Here is a 19,106-nt window from a genome sequence, read left to right as displayed (position 1 = left end):
GGTGAACCCATGCACAGGTCAGTGCTGAATGCTTGCTTCTCCGGAGTAGTCTACGTTCCGAGCTTAACTTTGGGGCGATAGGAAGGGGTCCTCCCATTTCAACCGACCGTCGGAGAGGACAACTGGTGGCAACAGCTACACGGGAGGATACAAACCCGAGGGGAATTTGTATCCTGAAAGAGTTCGGGCGGTACGATCAGCTGGATATGGTCAGGGCAAGTAAGATAAGCGTTTGCAACACCCCGGTCGTTCTGATTGGACATTCAAACAGATTGGCAGTGTCAAATATGAATCATTATCGCCCAAGTGCCCCGTTCCACACAGGAACCCCGGCTAACTTGCAGAGACCACAATTTGACAACTGGAGCGCCAAAAAGAAGAGCTCGCTTGGATTGTTCGGAACTTCATCCTCGGTCGTGTACTGGGGAGATTTGAAAGAGAGGGATGAGAAGATGAAGGCTATGAGGCTGAAATATGATATGAATGAGAGCAGGTGAGCCTTTTCCCTCTCCTTGGAACATCTCATGTTGTTGTTGCAAGGCGTGAACTTGTGCGTGAGGCCTTTCACAAGCTTGATCACGATGGGGACGGTTTAGTGACGATCGATGATTTGCGAAACAAGGGATACAACGCCAAGTCTCATCCAAGGTATTCTCTCGGCGTACCCTGTATGCCTTACATTCACTTATGAAAACACAAGATACTCAGCAGAAGGAGTGAATCATTGGAGTGAAGATCAGATTTACTTGAGCGTTCTAGCGAGGTTCAAAGGAGGAGTTTATGAACCCGGCACGACCGTGAAATATCAAGATTTGAGACTAGAGGTAACCAAAGTTTCACTATACTTGTATGATATCACATGCAATTATTTTTAGATTGACTCACACTCTCCTTGCTCCTCTCGCTCTCTCCTTGTTCTTCTCACAGGAATTCGAGGAGTATTACAGAATCGTAGGAGAGGACCTTGACGACGAGTATTTTGAGGCGATGATGATACAGGTTTTCCCCTTCTAAGTTCTCTCTGCCTTTCCTCATTTCCGTCTACTTAGGCCTGGAGAATACAAAGGAAGAATCCAGGATTTCAAGGATACGATAACAGGATCTTATCACAGCTAGCTTTGGTTGAAGCGAACATGTTGCAAGACAAATATTTCGGGCAAGATGAACTGAACAGGTCAAAGTTGGAGGTAAATGATTCATCCATTGCACCCTCACCCTGTGGCACAATGACCTTTGAGCACTGCAGGCTGTACAAATAGATTCCGAACAACAAGCTAAATTAGATTCGTGGAAATCGATGATACAGAGTGGGGATTTCAACAAGATGAACAAGGCTGCTGAAGAGATAGAGGTAGAGACAGTCAGCTCTGCTCTTGAATCATAATGACCTCACTCAGATCTGGGTGAAAGTTGAAGATAAGATGAAAGAGTTCTCCCGACCTGTTCCTGCCAATGCTATCCGTTTCTTCCGCTCGGGAGGCGCTGACATGCTCACAGAGCTGGCTTGTGCTCAGGTCACCTTGCTTGACTTGTGCTACAAGTCTCAACCTACCTGCTTCCAGGATGCCATCATTAAACGTACTTGCGCCAATGTCTTGTTCTGGGCTCTCAAGCCTGAGCTTGCGCAGCTGGAGCTTGCAAAGGACAGCAAAGGTTTCCCCGCTCCTTCATCTTGCGAGCGTCCTTGACCTTCGATTGTTCTACAGGGAAAACCCGATTGATAAGGGACGGACTGCCAGCGATCGCACAGGTTCCCCTTAGGATGCCTAGAGACTAGGCTATCTGTGAGCTGCTGCTGACAGACTTCTCAGGGCTCGGATGCAGTTGCCAGAAACAAAGTAGAGCGAGTCAAAAGCATGATCATGTAAATCAGTGTACAGTCAAACTCACGGACAGTTATTATGATACTTCAGTAAAAATTTGTGGCTTCTTAACCGCCCGCCAGACCGTCGGTGGCGGCGGCCAGTAGTGATTATAGTAGGACGCCGGGTGACTAGGCTGCTCACACGTCGGGACCCGGTGGGCCGAATCCACGGAACCGGGCCCCGGGGGCCGGCTCGGCCCGGTGATCGGACTGGCCGGGCTTCATCAGAACTCCTTGAGCTAAAACCGTTTCCTTCGCCCATGAGTAGAAAAATGGGGGTAGGGGTGATGTGATCGAACTTAGATGACGGGTAGGGTACAATCAGTTTGAATTGATCTGTGTAAATGGTGGGTGTATGTGGTACTGATCAGGGGTGACTTGAAGAAGGTGTTAACTAAAAGGAGGTAGGGTGATTGTCGGCTTGAGGGTAGGGTCAAATCCCCGTACAATCAATTCCATGATCTCTGGGTAGGGTACTTTCAGGGTTTCGGTACCGGTGGAAACATAGTAAAGACAGGGGTTCAACTGACGGGGGGGTGCTCTTCCGCAGGGGTTGATCACCCCCATGTTTCCCTTCCAACTCATGACCTAGAGGGGGTGGGGATGTGATGTATCTATTTCGGGACTCCGCGTTGTGCATGGTGGAAGGCAGGGCCGTGAAGATGGGCAGGAAGAAGATGAAAGAAGAGAAGACGAAGGAGCAGATGTGATGCTGATGTGATCAAAGTTCTCGTCTCGTCAGAGGCTGTTGAGCTACCTTCATATCCTCTTGTAGATTTCTGGCAATGCAGTCGACAGGCGCGAAAGAGGTATTCCTCTGCGGAAGTTCCCATCCAACGGGTGGGGACGGGATCAGAGCTCTGCATGTGATGAGTACTCGTGCAACCACGGAAAGAGATGAAAATGGCAGCGAACATAAGGCTTACAACATGTTGTGCGTCATGAGAGGAGACAATGAAATCTGCTGGAACGTGAAGCGAAGGTTTAATGATTTTGTTACTTTGCATAGTCGTCTTTCTCGATATGGCCAAGTCAAGGCCGAGCTTCCCGCAAAGATTCCGTTTTCTATGTTTTTGAATGTGACAAGAACGAGAGAGACTGGGTTGCACACGTACATCAACACAGTACTGGGACATTGCAATGACAAGCAATGTACAGCTCTCACCAAGTTTCTACAAGTGAACAAGCATATTCATCGCTTGTATGCGGACAAGGCGCCTCTCGAGCAGAATTCAAACAATCATCATCATGGGGAACTCGACCTTGAGCAAGAGAGAGTTTCGAGATGCGAGGAAGTCCATTCACCAGGTTTGATTTCGCCTTGGAGAGGTGCTGTTAGGTTTGACCATTCTCGTACAGGGGTTAGCAGGCAAAGATCGAGGAGTTTACCTCGTGAGGGGAACACCATGATTGTGCGAGGGGTGCCGAGATCGTCACTGCAGATGCAATACTCTAGGGATGACATGTTCATCAACTCAAGATATCGGAATTCAGCTGACAAGAATGGAGAAGAATTGGAGGAAGAGATGCAAATGGCAAGGCCGAGAGAAAGTGGGAATGGTGACGAGAATGCCAGAGACAGCTATGGAGAGGTCAGGAAACCACTTACAAAAGCAGAAAGGATCTGTCAGGAAACTCTTCGTTTGCAGTGGGAGATTCTTGACAAAATCAAGCAAAGACGACGAGCAAACGACGTCGTGCACAATGATATGGAGCTGAGTGAGAGGGCTGGGGTTGGGCTGTTCTTCATCCAGCCCGAAAATGGACTCTGCATTGTTGATGAGATCGTCGTGGGGAGCCCAGCTTCGAAGTGTGGGAAGATTGAAATCGGGGATGTCCTGCTCAAGGTAGATGGGGAGCTGGTGGATGGATTGTCTCTCGACGACGTTCGCAAGAAGATCGTGGGACGTGCAGGTTCCTTGGTCAGGTTGGAGTTTGAGAGAGCTTTCGTCACAGACTACGACAGTGAGGACATAGAGTCTTGTGCAGACGAAGTCAGCGCCTATCATGTCTTTCTGGCGAGGCAGCAACTTCCGTTGGGGGATGCCTGCGATGAACAGGTTGCCGAGTCCTCAGACTGTGGGAGACGCGGGCGTGAGGATCCACCAACAGTCGAGGTGGAGCAGAAGTCAAGGAATGGCGAGCCTGCCTCGGAGAGGCGGGTGCCTGAGCCGAAGGCGATGCGGACGTGCGCGAATGTCGGAGGCTTCTCGGTGAAGAGCTCGAATGCCAGGGGATGTTTCTCTCTTCACTTCATGCAGACTTCGGACCAGCGAGCGAAGAAATCGGCGATGAACCGACCACAGGAGATGAACGAGACGGTTTCGAAGCGGCTGTCCGGAGGGAGCAGCTCTTCAACTCAGTCTCTGTCTCATCGCTCGACAGTCCTGGCGAGCCATTCGACCTCGTCGGAGTCTGTGCTGTCAGAAAGAGGTCAGGCCTCTCCGTCGTCCGGGTCATCAGAAGCTCCTGCTTTCTCCTCGAAAGGGGTTGAGAGCTTCTCCGTGGAAGAAGTTGTCAATTGGCTCGCAGGTGAGGAAGATTTTTATTTCTCATTTGTGCGCATATCTGAAATTTGTCCTGTAGAGCTGGAACTGAAAGAATACTGCGATGCTTTCAAGCAGAACAGGATCGATGGGGAGATGCTCATGGAGCTGAATGAGCACGATCTTCTCAACGACTTCGGCATGAAGAACAAGTATCACAGGAGGAGACTTTTGAGGAAGTTGCATACAAGTAGACTGTGTGCGATCTAGGGCATGCTGCAGGAGAAGATGGGGGTGTTGGGGAGAAGCTATTCTTTAGATTAAATCCTTTTCTGGGAACTACTGTCACGCCGAGAATGGTTGTGCGGTTTCATTGCAGGTCAACAGTTGTTCAGGGCGCTACAAGAGGGAGTAGTGACATCCTACAGTATCATGGGATGAGTTGATTCCTATGAGATGTTGCATTTGCTAGATTTCTTCATGCGAATCTGCACAAATCTGAGCGTCAGCAATTCTCACTTTGTTCCTGCTCATACCCTGATCTTCATCATTGCAATCACTTTCATGAAAATGTCCTGCATTTCTCGCATCGTCAGCAGCAGCGCAGGCTGTCAGTGACGACCGTATCTCCCTCGCTCATCCTTGCCTTCGCCCGCAGCAGTCTCTTGACAATCGGCTGGATCAAGTGAGTTAACAAGACATCCTCTCCTCCCTTTCAGCCCTCCCCCCATTCCATCGCCTCCTCCCTCCTGACTCTGTTCTGGACTCTACACCTCTTCCTTCCACATCATCCCAGCCCAACTCCCCTCCTCCCCTCCTCCCCACCTCCCCTCCTCCTTGCTCCTCACCCTGAGGTTCATGTCTCCCTCAGCAAGGAACTTGTGTAGCGCCGCGTAGAGGGGCGTTGCTCCGTCCTACAGCCCTCATCACGAGTCCGCATGTGGCGTCGATGCCTCACAAGGTCCTTGATGTCGACGGTCGCTCTTGCTCTGAGAAGGAGGTCGACACATTCCCAGCTGACTCTCAGCACAGCCAGATGGAGAGCAGTCTGTCCTTGCTGAGGGATGGAAGTCAGATCGAGGACGATCTTGATGACGTGAGGGGGAGGAGCAAGAAGGGGAAGGGTCAAGATTAAAGCTGATGCTGGGTCTGTCTAATAAGGAAAAAGAGTTCCAAAGAGGAGGAGGAGGAGGAGGAGGAGGAGGAGGAGGAGGAGGAGGAAACGAGAGGAGGAAGAGAGAGGAGAAAGAGGGAGGAGCAGGAGGGTTGACGACGAGAAGGAAGAGGAGGGAAGGAGGGAGGGAGGGAGGGAGGGAGGAGTAGCAAGAGGAGGAGGAGGAGAGAGGAGAAAGAGAGAGGAGCAGGAGCAGGAGGAGAGTGGAGGAGAGTGGAGGAGAGTGGAGGAGAGTGGTGGTGGTGGTGGTGGTGGTGGTGGAGGAGGAGGAGGAGGAGGAGGAGGAGGAGGATCGCTGCATCTACCGAATTTCGGGTATCGATGTCCATCATGCCATAATTCAGGAGGATCGAGAGAATGGTAGGATTACCATCTCGCGCTGCGACCATGAACGGAGTGTTGCCATCCTGACATGTTTCAGCCGAATCACCCGCAGAGCAACCGACCTCACCTTGTCTCGAACCGATTGAACTGCCCTCGATCTACTCTGTAGCAGGATCTGTTGTCGTTCACCCAAGGCACCCAACGTCAGGGCGATCAGTGAGAGGTGTCGAGATCCTCAACAGCTCACTGGTGTGATGTTGGCGTATGCCAGACGAGTTGCCATCATGAGCGGCGTCTCGCTGTCCTGCAGCATTCAGCTGTCAGAGGAAGAGACGCCTCCCCCTTCTCCTCACGTTGTTGGTGATGTCGACGGAAGCTCTGTTGTTGATAAGCGCTTTCACGCTGTAGATGGATCCAACCCGAACCGCCTCATGCAAGGCAGTCCAGCCGTCCTAGAGCTGCTGGGTGATCTCTCACACTGGGACATGGCAAGGCACCTCATCGACGGCATCAAGATCGGCATCGTGTCTTGCTAGAGCTGCTATGCACCTATTCTCGCCGTTGACAGCTGCTTCGTGGAGAGCAGTCTTCCCACTCTGCGGGAGGAGTGACTGAAGGAGGAGGAGGACTGATGTCCTACCAGGGTCCTAGAGTTAACATTTGCCCTGGCTCGGATCAGGATGTCAACATTCGCAGCGTTCCCGTTCTTTGCGGCTGAATGCAACGGAGTCTCTTGGAACTGAAGGCGTCAGAGGTCATTGGAGGGACTGTTGACTCGCTGTTGCACGTCAAGTCACCTTGTTCCTTGCGTCTACCTCCACACCCATCCGAATGCAATGGAGAACGTCACTGACATTGCTCGAGCCCGCTGCTATATGAAGCATGCTGTCGCTGCCCTACGAAGAGTCGAGTCAGGCAATGTAAAGACGGTACCCCCTTCCTGCCTCACCCAGGTTATTGGCGCATTGGCTTCCATGTAACTGTCCAGCAGCCTTCTACTCTTCTTCTCGAGTGTTTGCAACTGAAAAAAGGAATCAATGAAGACTCTTCTCCTAAAGCAACAGGCAGTAGCAACCATGTCCTTGTTCAGCGAATGTCTTTCAAGGCGCTGCTCCTTCGTGAGGCTCTCGCCCTCTGCGCCATACTCTTCCCTGTGTCTCTCTTGCACTTGAAAGTTGACCGCCATTGGCATCTTGAATCCACTCCAACAGGTCGATCTTGATCGTTCACTTATCTTATTTTCGTAACCTTACGTGTTTGATGCTCCCAGCCCGCCGTTGGAGGATCGCAGTCCTTCTCCTTTCCTCTTGTCCTCTAATCTCCTCTCCTCTCCTCTCCTCTCCTCTCCTCTCCTCTCCTCTCTCCTCTCCCCTCCCCTCTCCCCCTTCCCTCCGCCTCCCTCGAATCAAAAGTCATGTTTTTTTCCCATCGGAGTCTAACAGCCCGGGGCCCGGGCGCCTAGTCACTGAGAACCATACTAATTAGAACTCGTCTAGTGTAGGCTGTAATGCTCCCTCGACAGCCGCATGATCGTGTCGTCAGACTGACTCCAGTCACGACAAGACTGCGATGGAGATTAAAGATAGCATGTGATAGACAATCATGCAGAATCGAAATAGGAATCGATATTCAAAGCCAACGACAATGTATTTGAAAAACTAATTTGTTGACAAGAAACTAATGGTGAATATGTCTATCGAGCCCGCAGCTCGGCTACCCTACAAAATCCATCTGAGCCTAATTATTACATGATAGTGATGTTGCACATCTTGTACATCCACAGCAAATCCCATCCATTCCATGATCAGAAATCCCTTGAAGATGTACATGCAGTCAAGGCATTTCATGTGACTTGATACTTCCTCCAATTAAAGTTTCCTTGTCAAGAATTTCTCCAATGAAGCGGTTGTATTGCATTTGTCTTGTTACAATTGATTTCGAATCCACGTATTCAAAATCCATGTCAGTTTCATCCATCGGTGACTGCAACAGCAGTTTTTGACTAGGCAAAATGATGCTCGAAAATCCAAGATCGTTGGCGAAGCTGTAGTCCAGAAGGCGGGTCATTGCAAGGATTCTAGGAGTAAACAAGAGAAGGATGAGCTTTGGCGAAGGAGAAAAGAGCTGGATCCTTTAAGATCAGAAACTGGCTGCTGAATCTGACTGATTCCAACTCGAATCAGGCAGGAAAGGTTTCAAGTGTCGAGAAAGTTGACAGCCCAGAGGATCAGAGAGAAGGAGGATCGAAACGTGAGGAGAAGAGAGTCGCGAAGGTTCAATGGTGCACACGATGGATGGATGGAGGAATTAGTGGAAGCGGGACAGTGTCAGCAGAGGAATCAGCAGTGGGGGGGATGCTGATGTTGCAGGCAAGTCACTTTTATATGACGGAGGGATCCAGCGGAAAGGGCGGATGATTGGTCAAGGGGGTGGAAAGAGGTTTAATGCGGGTGGGGTAGGTGGTGTCATAGATCCCTGCAGGGGGTGTCACCAGGAAACCAGAAATGAAGGGGGTAGTGGTCCAGAAAGGGGGAATGATTGAGGGTGGGGTACGAATTTCCTCCATCTGCACCTAAATTTGACGTCTCAATCTGGCCTCACAGAGGGGTAGTCTTTATCACAACGTAAGACAAGGGGGTCATTAGTCAAGGATGGGGAATTTACTGGATGATGGGGCAGGGGAGGGGTATTTGGTGACCATGCTAAAAGGGCGGAGGATGCTGGTATGGAGAGGGTGGTATCCGCGATCGTCTCACGGACCCTGTGGATAGAGAGCAGATGTCAGCATATTAGGTTAAAACACAATATAAAAGTTTAAAAGTTGTACATAACTTATTTACCGGAGTTACAACGAAAACCTCGTGACAGGTTGGAAGTTTACTACACAAATTTTCAGCTATAAAACTTTCAAAATTTCCTCCAAACATCGAGATGTTCCCTAAATTATTGAAATTTACTGGGGATGTTTAGCTCGTTTCTCCAACGACTGTTCTGCCCCGTCACTCCTAGGTGGTCTCCACTAGAATGACTTGTTAAAACCTAAAAGTACAATTTTAGCAAATACCCATCAGCGTGACTGTGAGAATGAAACTTCCAAAACAATTACAAAGACCACTCGTGATGTTTGAATGTTCCCAACGTTATGACGGTTACTTAGTAACTGTACGGTTACAACGGTTGAACATCAAGTCACCTGGATTTAGCGGACTGCGGCCTAGTAGGAGCAGCGCGATGAGTCGGGAGAGGGAGCGATGGAAGATGTCTGCAGTTCTCTTGTGTAAGACCATACCTCCTCCCTCCTCTCTCTCACTGCCATCATCAACTCCTTCGGAAGTTCACTACCATCGTCAACTTGTGACAGCACCTCCTCTCTCATGATCCTTGTCTGCTATCTTGGTATAATCCACTCACAGTTGTCTCAACCACTGTCCTCCATCTCAACTCTACCATGAGCACCTAAGTTCATCTTCATACCTGATCATGAACGAAATTCGCCCAATAGATGCCATCCATCTTTCACTGTTGCTGTGTTTCAACAGCAGCGATCCCCATCTGATCGTTTGACTTGAGTCTTGTTGACTTCAGGGGCGATGCTGCCGCTGGGAGGGACTTCGGACCCCGGAGGGCAACCGGAGAGCAAGTACGTCCAAGACTACTTCCGTGCCCTCGTCTGGTCGCCGGTGATGAGCTCTGAAGAAGAGGTTCTCCAAGAGTGAAGTGACGCTATTGAGCAGCCGGTTCTCGGAGGGCGGCTACAGGGAACGTCGTCGGTCTATACAAGCAAGGATCTTGAGAAGATCGGTCGAGCCGAGCACTTCCATGCGAAATCTTTGACGTCATGCACGCACAGATCGGGAGCTGGACAAGGCGCGAGAGGAGTACATGCTGTTGAGGCAGCGATGGAACGTGTCGATCGCTCTCGGAGGGCTGAGGTAAGGAGGAACTGGACGCGCCTGTCGATCGACGTTGAGGGGAGACATTCAGCCTAGACGACGAGAAGCTGAACGAGGCATACAAGGATGCCTTGCAGAAGAGCTTGATCCCGTGCGACTTTCTCCTCCTCTTGCAAGAGTGATGGGTTCACTCCAGCCTCGTCAACGACCTTCGACCCGGCTTGCCTGCCTCCACGTATCCATACTATGCCAAGGAGGTGCAAAGGTGATGTTAACAGAGTTATTCGTCTTTTGAACGGTGTTCGGTTGTAGGTTGTTGTCACTCTCCGTCGAGCAGCGGGAGAAGTAAGTTGGGCAGTATGTCGATGCCTCATGCTGATTGTTCCCGCAGGTTGAATCAACGAGTCCAAGGAAGACGAGGAAGGCAAGACTGGCGTTCTGATCGTAGTGCGATATGCTGATCACCTCACAGAGAGAGTGTCAAGTCCGCTAGACAAGTTCTCGATCTCAACCGTGAACTCTCGAAACTTGACTTGAGAGAGGCAAGAGCGTTCAGGTTGACATGATGTCGACTCGATCCTAGGTGATCAAATTGGCAGTTTGCTCCCATCGACTTCAACAGACAGTCGTGCTCTTGTCACCCTGACCTCAGTCCTGCTTGCCGGCTGCATGCTGCTAGTGGTTGTGCGGCTGAGGTGAAAGATAAGGGGGGGAAGGGAAGGTGTAACTTTGGTCCAGAGATTCGAAGAGAACAAGGAGGAGAGAAATCTTGAGATTTGGCGAGGCAACGCGAACAGAGTCTGACTTGTTCGGGTCTGAAGATCTTGTCTCCCATGCCTGACTTGCTTCTAGTCAGACTGTCTCCTTGAGATGCAGTTCCTGGTCCTGTTGTACTGTATAATATGTATGTTTGAAATGAAATCTACTCGACTGTCGTCGCCTCATCCAATCTTCTAGTGCGTTTGGTTGATCATGATGTACATCTCCGTCACGTATTCCTTCTTCTCCTTGAGAATTCTCCTCAATTTCCTGTCCTCCTGCGTTTCCTTCAGTTGTAAAGTCCCCATGCTATCCTCCTCCAATCCCTCAACAACCCCTTTCCGCCCTCGCGTTCTCCCGCCCTCTCCTTCAGCCCCTGCTATCCCTCCCCCAGAAGGCCTCTCGCTTACCTCCACTTCTGTTCCATCCACCACGATGACCTGGCTGCTTGGAGGAGGACAGTCTTGGTACTGGAGGGCTGCAAAATGCTGTGTGAAGAAGAGGAGGAAAAGCAAAGGAGAAAGAGATGGAGATAGGCAGGTGAGAGCAGCATGAACAAGAAGTTGAGGAGGAAGCGGTACTGGAGGAGGGAAGAGGAGGGAGGTGGGAGGAGGTGGAGGTGGGAGGGGGGGAAAGGAAGGGGAGTAGGGAGAAGAAGGAGGGAGGAGGCGGAGGGAGGAGGGAGGAAGAGTAGGGAGGAGGAGTAGGGAGGAGGCGGAGGGAGGAGGGAGGAAGAGTAGGGAGGAGGAGGAGTAGGGAGGAGGAGGAAGAGGAGGCGAGACCTAGCTTGCACTTGAGCTCACTGACAGAAGAATTCCGCGGGATCTCGAGCATCATGTCAGGCCGTCCGCCCCAGAGGTCGATTACTTTGACAAGATTGACAGCTCTCTCGCTTCCCTCGACCTCCCGCTCCAGCTTCTCCTCCTCGTCCTCTCTTCCCACCTGCTCCTGCTCCTGCTCCTGCTCCTGCTCCTGCTCCTGCTCCTGCTCCTTTCTCTTCTTCTTCTCCTCCTTCTCCTTCTCCTCCTTCTCTTCTCGCCTGCTTGCTTCCTGAGTGATTTCCTCACGGAGCAGAACCTTGAGACGGATAGGACGAACCCTATTCAAGATGTTGTTCCTGTCGTGGAGGGATAAGGAACGAAGACAAAGAAGGCAGAACGTTCTCGTGCGATGTAGAAGAGAAGGGAGAAGGGAAATTCAAAATGTGGAAAGAGCAGGAAGAGAGGTGAAAGGTGAGTGGTGAAAGACGGAAGGAGGAGGAGGGAGGCGATGGAGGAGGGAGGAGGGAGGCGATGGAGATGGAGGAGGGAGGCGATGGAGGAGGGAGGCGATGGAGGAGGGAGGCGATGGAGATGGAGGAGGGAGGCGATGGAGATGGAGGAGGGAGGCGATGGAGGAGGGAGGCGATGGAGATGGAGGGGGTCGACAAGGGAGGAGGAGGGAGGAGATAAAACAAGGGAAGAAGAGATGATTCAACCTTGAGTCAGGCTGGAGGAGGGAGCAAATCTCTTCCAAGGTATCATCCGCGTCAAGGTCACGCCCTCCATACTGTATCCCTGTGATCCTCTGCCGTAGGTGGGAAGGAGATGAGGAGAGAAGAGCAGCGAGGAGGTCGGCGGTGCGAGATTGCAGAGGAAGGGGAACAAGGACGGAGAGCTGACCCTTGTCTGTGCCCTCAAACTGAACCGAAACAATGGTTGAGTTCTGCCGCTGCTGCTGCTGCTGCTGCTGCTGCTGCTGCTGCTGCTGCTGCTGCTGCTGCTGCTGCTGCTGAAAATGGTTGTGTTGCTCCTGCTGTACCGCCTGCTGCTGCTGCTGCTGCTGCTGCTGCTGCTGCTGCTGTACCGCCTGCTGCTGCTGCTGCTGTGCAGCCTGTTGCTGCTGCTGCTGCTGCTGCTCCGAATGGTTCTGCTGTTGCTTAACCTCCTCCTGCAACGCCCCCTGTAGCTCCGCCTTCTGCTGCTGTTGCCCCGAAGGCTCTTTCTTTTCATGTTCAACATTGCCACCAGTTTCCTCAATCGTTTTCATGTCACAGGTTGAACGTTGCTCGGCCTCCTTCTCTCGTGAGTCCGCGAGGTTGTTGACTGTCTCATCGTCGACAATTTCGACCTGTTCACACGAGTCTGCAGGAGGAGGAAGATATGAGAGAGACGATGTCTGATCATGTAGAGATGCAGGAGAAGAAGAACGAGGGGGAGGAAAAGGGGAAGCAGAGGATGAAGGTTTTGATTTCCTCTTGACGATGTAGATGATCGGACAAGCTTTCTGCGCTATGACGGAAGAGACTCGATCGACGTCGGAGAGGACTCTCCCGCTGAAGACAAGGTGGAAAAGATCGGTGCTGGACAAGTCAGGTTGCTGTTGGAGCAGATGAGACTTGAGATGTGCAATGATATCGTCTTCGTGAAAGCTGCAAACAAAGCTGACATCGGTCTGAAGAATCTTGAACGTCATGCTGTGTAGCAAACTTTTTTCATGCAAACTGGCAGTTTGATGCACTTGCGACATGTCTTGTGCATCTTGCAACACGTCTTCTTCATCTGCTGCTTGTTCTTGTTGATGCTCGTTCATCCCTTGACTTGCTGCAAACACATCCATTCCATCTGTTGACTTCTCCTCGACGGGTGCTTCATGTGAGTTCCGGTGGTCAACATGACGCGCGACTTGCATCTCATCCTTTCCCTCTCGCTGAGATGTTCCTTCACCGCCTTCAACATTCACCGTCTTCTTCGTATCGTTTGCCTGTTGTTGCTCGTTCAAGTTCAACCCGTTGATCTCTTCCGGCATGCCCCTCACTGTCTGAACATTCTCAATCACAACACACTGCCTGAACATTCTCAATCACTTCACCTGTGCCTGCGGCTGTGAAATCACACAGAACAGAGTAAGATCGTTCTGAATCAAGCTAACGTTGAAGTCAGAGAACCTCTGAAATTCTCTTCTCTTCTCAACTCACCTTTTCTCCAAGATCTCTCGCACGACAACCTTATCAGACAAGACTTTCCCGTAGTGTACAATCTTCATATCATCAACTTGGCACTCCAAACATGCCTTAGAGAGCAGCTGTTCCTTCACCTGTGCGGGTGGCGTGACTAAAAGGATAGCAAGATGAAAGTTGAGCAAGACCGTCAGGATGTCTACGTGTCTGGATGACGACAACTTGACGCTCTTGTTTAAGGATTGAATCTTGATGACGATTGTCAGCGGTTTTACCTGATTGCAGTCACGTCAGACAGCTCCAAGTCAGTTAGATCATGCATGCTCAACCTCCTCCTCCTCCTTCTCATTCGCATCCGTGGCCGGGACAACTTGTTTCTTCATCGTCTCCTTGGTCGAGTCCCGTCTCTCCTCCCCCTCCTCCCTCGCCACCTTCTCCGTCTCCCTCCCCGTCCTCTTGGGCTCTGCGAGAGCAACAATGACGTGGAACGCCAGCGGTTGATCCCTCCTCTCCTGCTGCTGATACAACTCCCTGAGCTTGACCGAGCTGTCCAGCAGTCTTCCATGGAGGACGATCCTCTGCCTCTCCTCCGACGGACTCCCCTCCCACACAGCCTTGATCCTGCTCTTCATGTGCTCGACTGTGGTCGCATTCCCAACGGAGTCGACCATGGGGACCCTGAGGGTCACGTCGGGATGCTCTCCTTTGATGTCTTTGAAGATGCAGAGCACACCTTTCTCGAAGGCCTTCCTGATCTCCTGCTTCTCCCTCTCTACCTTCTCCCTTTCCTCATCTCTCTTCCGATCCGCGATCAACTTCGCCTCCTCCTGCCTCTCCCTCACCTTCATCTCCTCCTCCTCTCGCACTCGGCTCAGGTTCTCAATCTCTTCAGCTTTCCGTCGCTTCAGCTCTCGAAGCGCCTCGAGCTCCTTCTCCAGTTGCATGCGCTTCTCCTTCTCTCTCTGAGATATCTCCTCGAGCATGCTCCTCGCCTCCTCCACCTCCACGTCTTTCTTCCCTTTCTTCCCCTTCTCTCCCCTACTCAAGTACACCCACAGCAACGCGATCAGCAAGCCCAGGACGAAGCCAGCCACCACCATCGTCGTCAGCGGCATCTTCATCGCAGTCACCCCTGACTCATCCTCTCGTCCTCCTCGTCCTCCTGCTCCTCCTCCCAGCATGGCCCCATCCGCGTCTTGGTCTGCCATCTCGTCTCGGAAGGATCACTGCAAGCCGTTGAGTACCCTACCATCATAAGGGAAGCTCGATGTCTATAGATGATGGGGGTAGGGGTACCCGATGCAGTCGGGGAGAGGGTGAGAGCACTGGTGAGAGCAGGGACGGGATGGGAGGAGAGGAGAGGAGAGGAGAGGAGAGGAGAGGAGAGGAGGGGAGAGGAGAGGAGAGGAGAGGAGAGGAGAGGAGAGGAGAGGAGAGGAGAGGAGAGGAGAGGAGAGGAGAGGAGAGGAGAGGAGAGGAGAGGAGAGGAGAGGAGAGGAGAGGAGAGGAGAGGAGTGGAGTGCTGGTACAAGAAGGCATCTGATACTTCAGCAAGCCATTCATCTGTGTTTATTTCATGAAGCTCCCCAACATTCTCAACATTCAGAAATCTCTGAAGGACATTCGAGGATCTTGCATTCTCCCTCTCCCCCGGCCTCTCCCCCGGCCTCTCCCCCTTCCCCTTCCCCTTCTTGCTCCGAATGGTCTGTTGCTTCCTGACTTCGCCTCCATTATGCCCTGCATGAGCAATCAGGAACAAGAGCACCTGCCACGTTCCCAACCTGCATGGCGTCATCCTCCAGCACGTAGCACTTGTGCGTGACTGTCACGGGAAGCGATCACGAGACAGCATGGAGCGAGGGAGCGGCACGACAGCTACCTGTGTCGGAAGGAAGAGGAGGAGGAGCCTTGCCCTTGTGAAACTCGACCTGCTCTTACGTGAGCTGATCTGGATCAGGAGGAGGGAGCACCTGTAGCAAGTGATGGTTCTCGCAGGCCGGGTCTGTCTCGCTCAAGACCGTCAGCTTGTGGACGACGTCGCTAGGGAACGTGAGCATGAAGTTGGAACGGGTGCTGACGAGCCTCCAGTTGTTCGGAGCGCTCCCTGCCGCCCATCGTCACCCTGACGGTACTGAGTGGAGGCTGAGGCTTACCGGGATCGAGGATGAAGACACCGTTTGTCTCCTCGTCATCGCACAGTGTGAGCTTCGCTACCTGAGCAGGAGCGTCACAACGACGGGCAGGCGAGCAGGCGAGTCCAACCACAGGATGAAAATCTGCGTGCGGGCACTCAGTCATGAGCCCTTTGGAGCTCGGAGCGGGGCCCCACTCAGGACGAGGATTGTTGTAGCAGTTGGGACAGAGAGGATAGCTGCGCTGATCTGCAGGCTTGCTCAGATATTCTTCTCCCCCGACCTTGCATCCTCCCATCCCCCTTTCCCCTCTCCTCTTCCTCCTCCTAGCACCTTTTCCTGCCCCCACGACGAAGAGGGAGAGCTCAAAGCCGCACCCCTCGACAGGACAGACACGTCCCCCCCAGAGCTTGAAGCTTCCTCCTTGGGGCAGGTTGTAGACTTGCTCCGTGTTCTTGTTGTACAGCCTCTGCGGCTTCGACTGGATCAGTTGCAAGTACCTGAAAGATCAGAGTGAGAATAGGAGGAGGAGGAGGAGTAGGCTAGCAGACCTGTTGGACAGGCCGCACTTGGACCATGGCTTGCCGCCGGCCGTGAGTGGAGAGAAGGACGCTTCGAAGAGCGTGTCCATCATTTCGATGTTCTTCACGAAGTAGGAAAATTTCTTTTGAAAATTTGAAAGGCTGCAAGTGAAGCTAAGGAGCAAGGCAGGGGAAGAGCGGGACTGAGATCGAGAAGAAGGAGGAAGGAGGCAGAGTGAGTGAGAGGGAGGACGAGAGCAGCGAGCATCGGCAGAAGGTACAAGAGGAGGAGGGTACCTGTGAGCGACGACGTCATCTTTGTCCGCCATCCCCTTTGCGATCAGATCGCACTGCTTCTCGATGTTTGACCTCACAATAGGAAGTACAAGGTCTGCATCGATCCTGTAGTAGCCCTGCCGCTGCTACTGAGACACGGGAAGAAGAAACTACTACCCCACCTGCACCAGGACCGTACCGAGCTGGGTAGGCACCAGCCTCCTTCCACTCTCAACGCTGACGATCCTGTCAGGGAAAGGAGAAAGTGAAGCAGGTGAGCTGATACTTGACATAGTTTCGCTGGCAGATGTTCTCGATGTGGGTAGCCATGGAAGCATCAGTACCTGCACTCGGGTGAATCTCAACGGGCAAGCTACCTCTAGTATTCACCGATCCCATTCTTTTCCATGAGAGCAATCAGTTCTGACTCAGTCAGGTAACCAGGAGGCGAAGTTTTCTTCTCCACCATTGGTAGGGTTTCTGATGTCATCTGAAAAGTCTCTCCGCCTTTGAATGATGGGAGGTTGCGAATCTCGTAGTTCTCTTCGTCTTCGTACTCCTCCTCCTCCTCCTCACTGTCATAATCATACCTTGAAATGAAGGAAAATCAGGATCCTCACAAACATGTTCGAGAAACGATTAATGCCTCCAACTGACCTCATCTGATACAACCCGAGCCATCCCGGTCTCTTCAGCTGCCTCCCGCTCGTCGTGAAATTCTCGGTTCCAATCTGAGCTTCGATCTTTGTCTGGAGGTAGACAGCATCCGGCGAGACTGTCGCAATGAAGTGCTTGGCGATGAGATCGTAGACTCGACCCTGGTCGCTACTCAAGTCGCCTGCACGTGCAAGTCAGCGGGAGCATCTTGAAGTCTCTCAGAGCACCTGGCTGAGCGAGCCGGCAGGGAGTGATGGGGGGGTGGTCCCCTACGTCCACTCCGCTCTTGGGGGTCACCCAGTTCCTCGGGAGCAGGTCGTCCACGAACCCGCCCCAGATCGCATGTCGGGAGAACTGCCGCAGCGTCTCTTCGATGTTCATGGACTTGGGGTATGCCGTGCTCTCAGTCCTTGGGTACGAGATGTAGCCCTGCAGGTACAAGTTCTCTGCCGTATGCATGGCACTGGCAGGTCCGATCCCCAGGGCCTTGGAGCAAGCCTTCAGCATCGCAACTGTGTTCAACGGCGTCGGCCTTCCTTTCTTCACCTCCTTCTGGTTGACGCGGAGGATCTTCAGTCGGCTGTCCTCAAGCATGATGGATCGGAAGACAGAGGCGACCCGCTTGTCAAAGATCCTGCCCCTCTCCCACTCGAACTTCACGGCCCCATACCCTTCGATCTTGATCGTCGGGCAGAGGACCCAGTAAGGCTCGGGCACGAAGTTCTGGATCAGAATGTGTCGCTCCACACAGAACCCGAGCGTAGGAGTTTGACATGGGCCGTAACTGACGATCCTCGAGTCAAGATCCGAGTACTTGCCCTGGAAGTAGCGGGTCTGATAGCGTGAGAATGCAACGCCGACCTTCAAGTCCAGCTCCTGCCTTGCCTCAACACTCAACGACTCGTTCTCGTTCGGCGCTCCGAGGGTCATCATCGCGTTCTTGATGTCGTTCGGGTTGATGGCGCTGAACTTGGCTCGAAAGATGCGCTGCTTCGGCCCCGGCGTTCTCAGTTCCTTCCTGCTGAGAGCTTCTGGCATGATGCATGAGATGACTTCGAAGCAGATGTTCTCTCCTTCTCTGTCACAATCCAACCACAACACAAGGTAGTCGGCGCCTTTGCCTTCATTCTGCAGCAGGTGTACAACCCCCTTCTTCTCAGCTTTCTTCTCCACGGGCGCATCAAACAGAGTCACGGGGTCGACCTTGTCCCAGCTCTGGTAGGCAGAAGGAAAGTCTGTAGAGAAGACGTGCCCCACAACGCTCGTCACCTTGAACAGAGCGCTGCTACCCATGAAGTTGGACCTGAACGTGTGCACGGGAGGAGTTCCTCCTTTGGTCTCATGGTTGCCACCGCTGAGGGCTATGGCTATGGCGTTGCAGATGGAAGGCTTCTCAGCCACCATCACCACAGTGACCATCTTGTCTCTAGCTTGTCGCCTCTGACGTTGACAACTTTTCTGCTAGTGCAAGGGTGCTCTTCGGATCACTGAATTCAGCCTCGATCCAGACTCGTCTTGTTGGGATCCCTTTGTCTGGCAACAAGCACAAGATCGCTCGTTTCTTCCTCCTCTCTCCTCTCCTCGCCTCTCCTCTCCTCTCCTCTCCTCTCCTCTCCTCTCCTCTCCGCTCCTCTCCTCTCCTCTCCTCTCCTCTCCTCTCCTCTCCTCTCCTCTCCTCTCCTCTCAGTTCCCCTAAATCACGCGGAAGTCCATGCCAGCTTCTTATATCCGTACGGGGAACATCTCGATTCTATGCTAGTTCCGTGGAAGGAACAAATCCAGGTTTGCCTCAGAGCTCCTGTACAGACGTTACGGCGAGGCAGTCTAGCGAAGATGGGGAAGGGAAGGGAAGAGAGCGAAATGATGGCGATGTGGGAGAGAGACGGAGAAGGAGGAGAGGAGAGGAGGAGGAGAGAAGGAGGAGAGAGGAGGAGAGGAGAGGAGACACTGGACATCCGAGGGATAGAGCCGACGGCAAGATCATGCCGCAGAGGCAGGGTGACATTGAGGTAGCAGAGGAAAAGATCAGGCGCAGAGGCTCGGCAACGGATGCAGGAGCGCAGGATTTCGGTGGAGGAGAGA

General features: G+C 52.5%; 5 protein-coding genes across 5 annotated transcripts; 3 read left to right on the top strand and 2 right to left on the bottom strand.

Moving 5' to 3' along the window:
- Nucleotides 1-217: 217 nt before the first annotated feature.
- GUITHDRAFT_152123 (hypothetical protein) lies at nucleotides 218-1,925 on the top strand. Its single transcript, XM_005834386.1, has 10 exons — nucleotides 218-493; nucleotides 541-648; nucleotides 701-824; nucleotides 928-999; nucleotides 1,050-1,187; nucleotides 1,247-1,351; nucleotides 1,398-1,514; nucleotides 1,563-1,653; nucleotides 1,707-1,750; nucleotides 1,812-1,925. The coding sequence occupies exons 1-10, from the start codon at nucleotides 288-290 to the stop codon at nucleotides 1,866-1,868; spliced, it is 1,062 nt and encodes a 353-aa protein (XP_005834443.1). The 5' UTR covers nucleotides 218-287; the 3' UTR covers nucleotides 1,869-1,925.
- A 724-nt stretch (nucleotides 1,926-2,649) lies between these two features.
- On the top strand, nucleotides 2,650-4,620 carry GUITHDRAFT_106902 (hypothetical protein; the record flags this gene model as incomplete). Its single annotated transcript, XM_005834385.1, has 3 exons — nucleotides 2,650-3,172; nucleotides 3,224-4,396; nucleotides 4,451-4,620. 3 exons carry the CDS (start codon nucleotides 2,650-2,652, stop codon nucleotides 4,618-4,620), a joined length of 1,866 nt encoding a protein of 621 aa, XP_005834442.1.
- Nucleotides 4,621-9,438: 4,818 nt separating this feature from the next.
- On the top strand, nucleotides 9,439-10,183 carry GUITHDRAFT_106900 (hypothetical protein; the record flags this gene model as incomplete). Its single annotated transcript, XM_005834384.1, has 7 exons — nucleotides 9,439-9,528; nucleotides 9,583-9,649; nucleotides 9,699-9,780; nucleotides 9,833-9,892; nucleotides 9,938-9,998; nucleotides 10,054-10,086; nucleotides 10,133-10,183. The coding sequence occupies 7 exons, from the start codon at nucleotides 9,439-9,441 to the stop codon at nucleotides 10,181-10,183; spliced, it is 444 nt and encodes a 147-aa protein (XP_005834441.1).
- Nucleotides 10,184-10,694: 511 nt separating this feature from the next.
- Nucleotides 10,695-14,553, bottom strand: GUITHDRAFT_137617 (hypothetical protein; the record flags this gene model as incomplete). The annotated part of the gene is made up of 8 exons (XM_005834383.1): nucleotides 10,695-10,778; nucleotides 10,911-10,978; nucleotides 11,304-11,617; nucleotides 11,978-12,066; nucleotides 12,424-13,299; nucleotides 13,351-13,405; nucleotides 13,457-13,713; nucleotides 13,768-14,553. 8 exons carry the CDS (start codon nucleotides 14,551-14,553, stop codon nucleotides 10,695-10,697), a joined length of 2,529 nt encoding a protein of 842 aa, XP_005834440.1.
- An 819-nt stretch (nucleotides 14,554-15,372) lies between these two features.
- On the bottom strand, nucleotides 15,373-18,443 carry GUITHDRAFT_69656 (hypothetical protein; the record flags this gene model as incomplete). The annotated part of the gene is made up of 11 exons (XM_005834382.1): nucleotides 15,373-15,542; nucleotides 15,592-15,652; nucleotides 15,701-15,819; nucleotides 15,904-16,070; nucleotides 16,122-16,253; nucleotides 16,389-16,504; nucleotides 16,550-16,604; nucleotides 16,654-16,711; nucleotides 16,758-16,926; nucleotides 17,021-17,205; nucleotides 17,252-18,443. The coding sequence occupies 11 exons, from the start codon at nucleotides 18,441-18,443 to the stop codon at nucleotides 15,373-15,375; spliced, it is 2,424 nt and encodes an 807-aa protein (XP_005834439.1).
- Between the last annotated feature and the right edge of the window lie 663 nt (nucleotides 18,444-19,106).

This window comes from Guillardia theta (assembly GCF_000315625.1).
Source record: "Guillardia theta CCMP2712 unplaced genomic scaffold GUITHscaffold_26, whole genome shotgun sequence".
Taxonomy (NCBI): Eukaryota; class Cryptophyceae; order Pyrenomonadales; family Geminigeraceae; genus Guillardia; species Guillardia theta.
Note: the sequence above shows the minus strand (reverse complement) of the source record. Positions and strands in the feature narration are given on the sequence as shown.

Coding starts and splice junctions, on each gene's coding strand:
- GUITHDRAFT_152123 (XM_005834386.1), top strand. CDS start 288: ATGAATCATTATCGCCCAAGTGCCCCGTTCCACACAGGAACCCCGGCT. Junction 494..540: donor TATGATATGAATGAGAGCAG/GTGAGCCTTTTC, acceptor TGTTGTTGCAAG/GCGTGAACTTGTGCGTGAGG. Junction 1,751..1,811: donor GACTGCCAGCGATCGCACAG/GTTCCCCTTAGG, acceptor CAGACTTCTCAG/GGCTCGGATGCAGTTGCCAG.